This window comes from Amblyomma maculatum, chromosome 2, assembly GCF_055883805.1.
Source record: "Amblyomma maculatum isolate TAMU_Amacu chromosome 2, ASM5588380v1, whole genome shotgun sequence".
In the NCBI taxonomy this organism is placed as follows: Eukaryota; Metazoa; Arthropoda; class Arachnida; order Ixodida; family Ixodidae; genus Amblyomma; species Amblyomma maculatum.
In genome coordinates this window covers 50523762-50525782 of record NC_139345.1, presented here as the reverse complement: position 1 = coordinate 50525782, position 2021 = coordinate 50523762, and the positions used below count along the sequence as shown (strand labels likewise).

Below are 2021 nucleotides of genomic sequence, written 5' to 3'. Positions count from 1 at the left end.
CTCATGCGTGGCATATACGTTCCACATCGGAGCAATGCGGAAGGCTCCGCTATAGGTGCGCCATGGCCGACTTAAATGCTGCTCTATTGAAAGCAACAAGGCGTGTTTTCTGAAGCACGTAATAGCTGGCAAGCTCGTGGCCCGTTACAAAAGCTACAATAAATCCACGCGAGAACAAGTTCTTTGGCTCACAGCTGTCATATAAAAAGGCGTCACCCGTTGACGAGTGTCAGAGGTATTCCAGCACACGCTACTGCCAGCATGATCGCTCAGGTGAGCCGCGGTAAAGTCAGCGCTGGCTATGACCGGTGTGCTAAAGTGAACCGTATAGCCGCGCTCTTAGACCATGGCAGAAGAGACCGACGATCTTTAATCCGTTATATCAAGAGCCAGAATTTGAACCTTGGGTTCGAGCCTATCCGTTTAGCATTACAACCGACTTAGCAGCTATCCCATTATGAGGTAGCTGCTGAAAGCGAAGATCCTGTGAACTAAAATCGCATGTGCTTTGCGTATGTACCCTTATAATGTATGTACCCTTATATGTATGTACCCTTATAATAAGACAGTCTAATTTATTTTAGGTCCGTGGAACATGGCACCTCTTTTAGTGGTTTACTGACCTGGATATCTGGTACTCTCAAACACACCGAGCTGCTTGTCTGCCACTTCCTGCTTTTTTATATAGGTCGGAGTACTGCTCGCATTATCAGCCTTGGTCTGTGCCGGAGGCTACGGTGGACACGGACACCACGGAGGTTCTAGCAGGACGTACAGGAAGCAGAACGTTTGTAGTCTCTTTTTTTTATTTTTTTTTTACTATTTACGCTTAGAGCCGTAGAATAGCTATTCATGACGCAGCTAGCTTCTCCGGAAACGCGATGAATACTACTCGTGCTATTCCCTGAAACTTTCGTTAAGGAGAAAGTCTTCAAGGGCAGCATAAACGGGCAATTACTTTCATTGACTTTTTCTATTTCGAAACGTAGGGCAATTTGATTATCCTTTACATCTCCTCAATTGCCCTATATAATACACCGGTTCTTCCACCGACTGTGTTGTCGCCTGTTCCTTCAATAACAATTAACTCAATGTTGTTACTTAATTTTCTTAAAGCATTGAGCTGTAAACCAGCCTCTGTGTTAGTGCCATTTTGGACAGCAAACAAACGATGTTGTTCATTTTGTTACGCGCTCGTATACCGCTTGAAGCACTTCCGAGAGTTTGCTGCTACTGATTCTATACGTGTTCTTTATCATAAGCGGCATACGCACAATAAGAAACTGGAATCAGCGAAACGCTGACTAAGGATTGTTAACCGGCGCCTGTCTTCGCCGATCGTTTATATTCTGATGATTCTTACGTTCCCTCTATCCAGGACCATGGCCACTACAGCTTCGGCTACGACATCGTCAACGGCTACGGTGCCGTAAATGGGCGCCACGAGACCGGCTCCGCATACGGCCCTGTGTACGGCTCTTATTACCTGGGTGACATCGACGGCCGCCACCGGCAGGTGCATTACGTCGCCGACAAGTGGGGCTTCCGCGCGGTCGTCAAGACTAACGAGCCAGGCACCAAGACCAGCCTACCGGCGGTGGCGCCGTACTTGTCAGCCCACGGCAAAGCAGTCCCCGCTTACGGACACGGTGGATATGGCGGATATGGACACGGTGGATACGGTGGCTATGGGCACGGTGGGTATGGCGGATACGGTGGCTATGGACACGGTGGATATGGCGGATACGGCGGCTACGGCGGCTTCCGGGGTTAAACTGTCTTTAGCGGTCGCCAAGAACTTGCGTCGAAAGATCCGGGCTACGGTCTGCGCAGATGTGCTCGCATTAGATCGAATTACTTCTTTCCGCCGACCATATAGCTTGTCGGCCTTCTGAAGTGAAATAAACTTCCGTGGATATGCGAGCTAGTCCAGATCTGGACGGCAAGTAGTCATGATTATTCAGTTTCCTTTCAGATCACCAGTAATACTTTTCGGTTCTAACTTTTTTCCACTCAGCGAC

General features: G+C 48.6%; 1 protein-coding gene across 1 annotated transcript; it reads left to right on the top strand.

Moving 5' to 3' along the window:
* The first annotated feature begins 261 nt into the window (after positions 1-261).
* Positions 262-1774, top strand: LOC146198596 (adult-specific rigid cuticular protein 15.7-like). Its single transcript, XM_084592622.1, has 3 exons — positions 262-273; positions 689-787; positions 1379-1774. The coding sequence occupies exons 1-3, from the start codon at positions 262-264 to the stop codon at positions 1772-1774; spliced, it is 507 nt and encodes a 168-aa protein (XP_084448748.1).
* The last annotated feature ends 247 nt before the right edge of the window (positions 1775-2021 follow it).

Coding starts and splice junctions, on each gene's coding strand:
- LOC146198596 (XM_084592622.1), top strand. Junction 788..1,378: donor GGACGTACAGGAAGCAGAAC/GTTTGTAGTCTC, acceptor CCCTCTATCCAG/GACCATGGCCACTACAGCTT.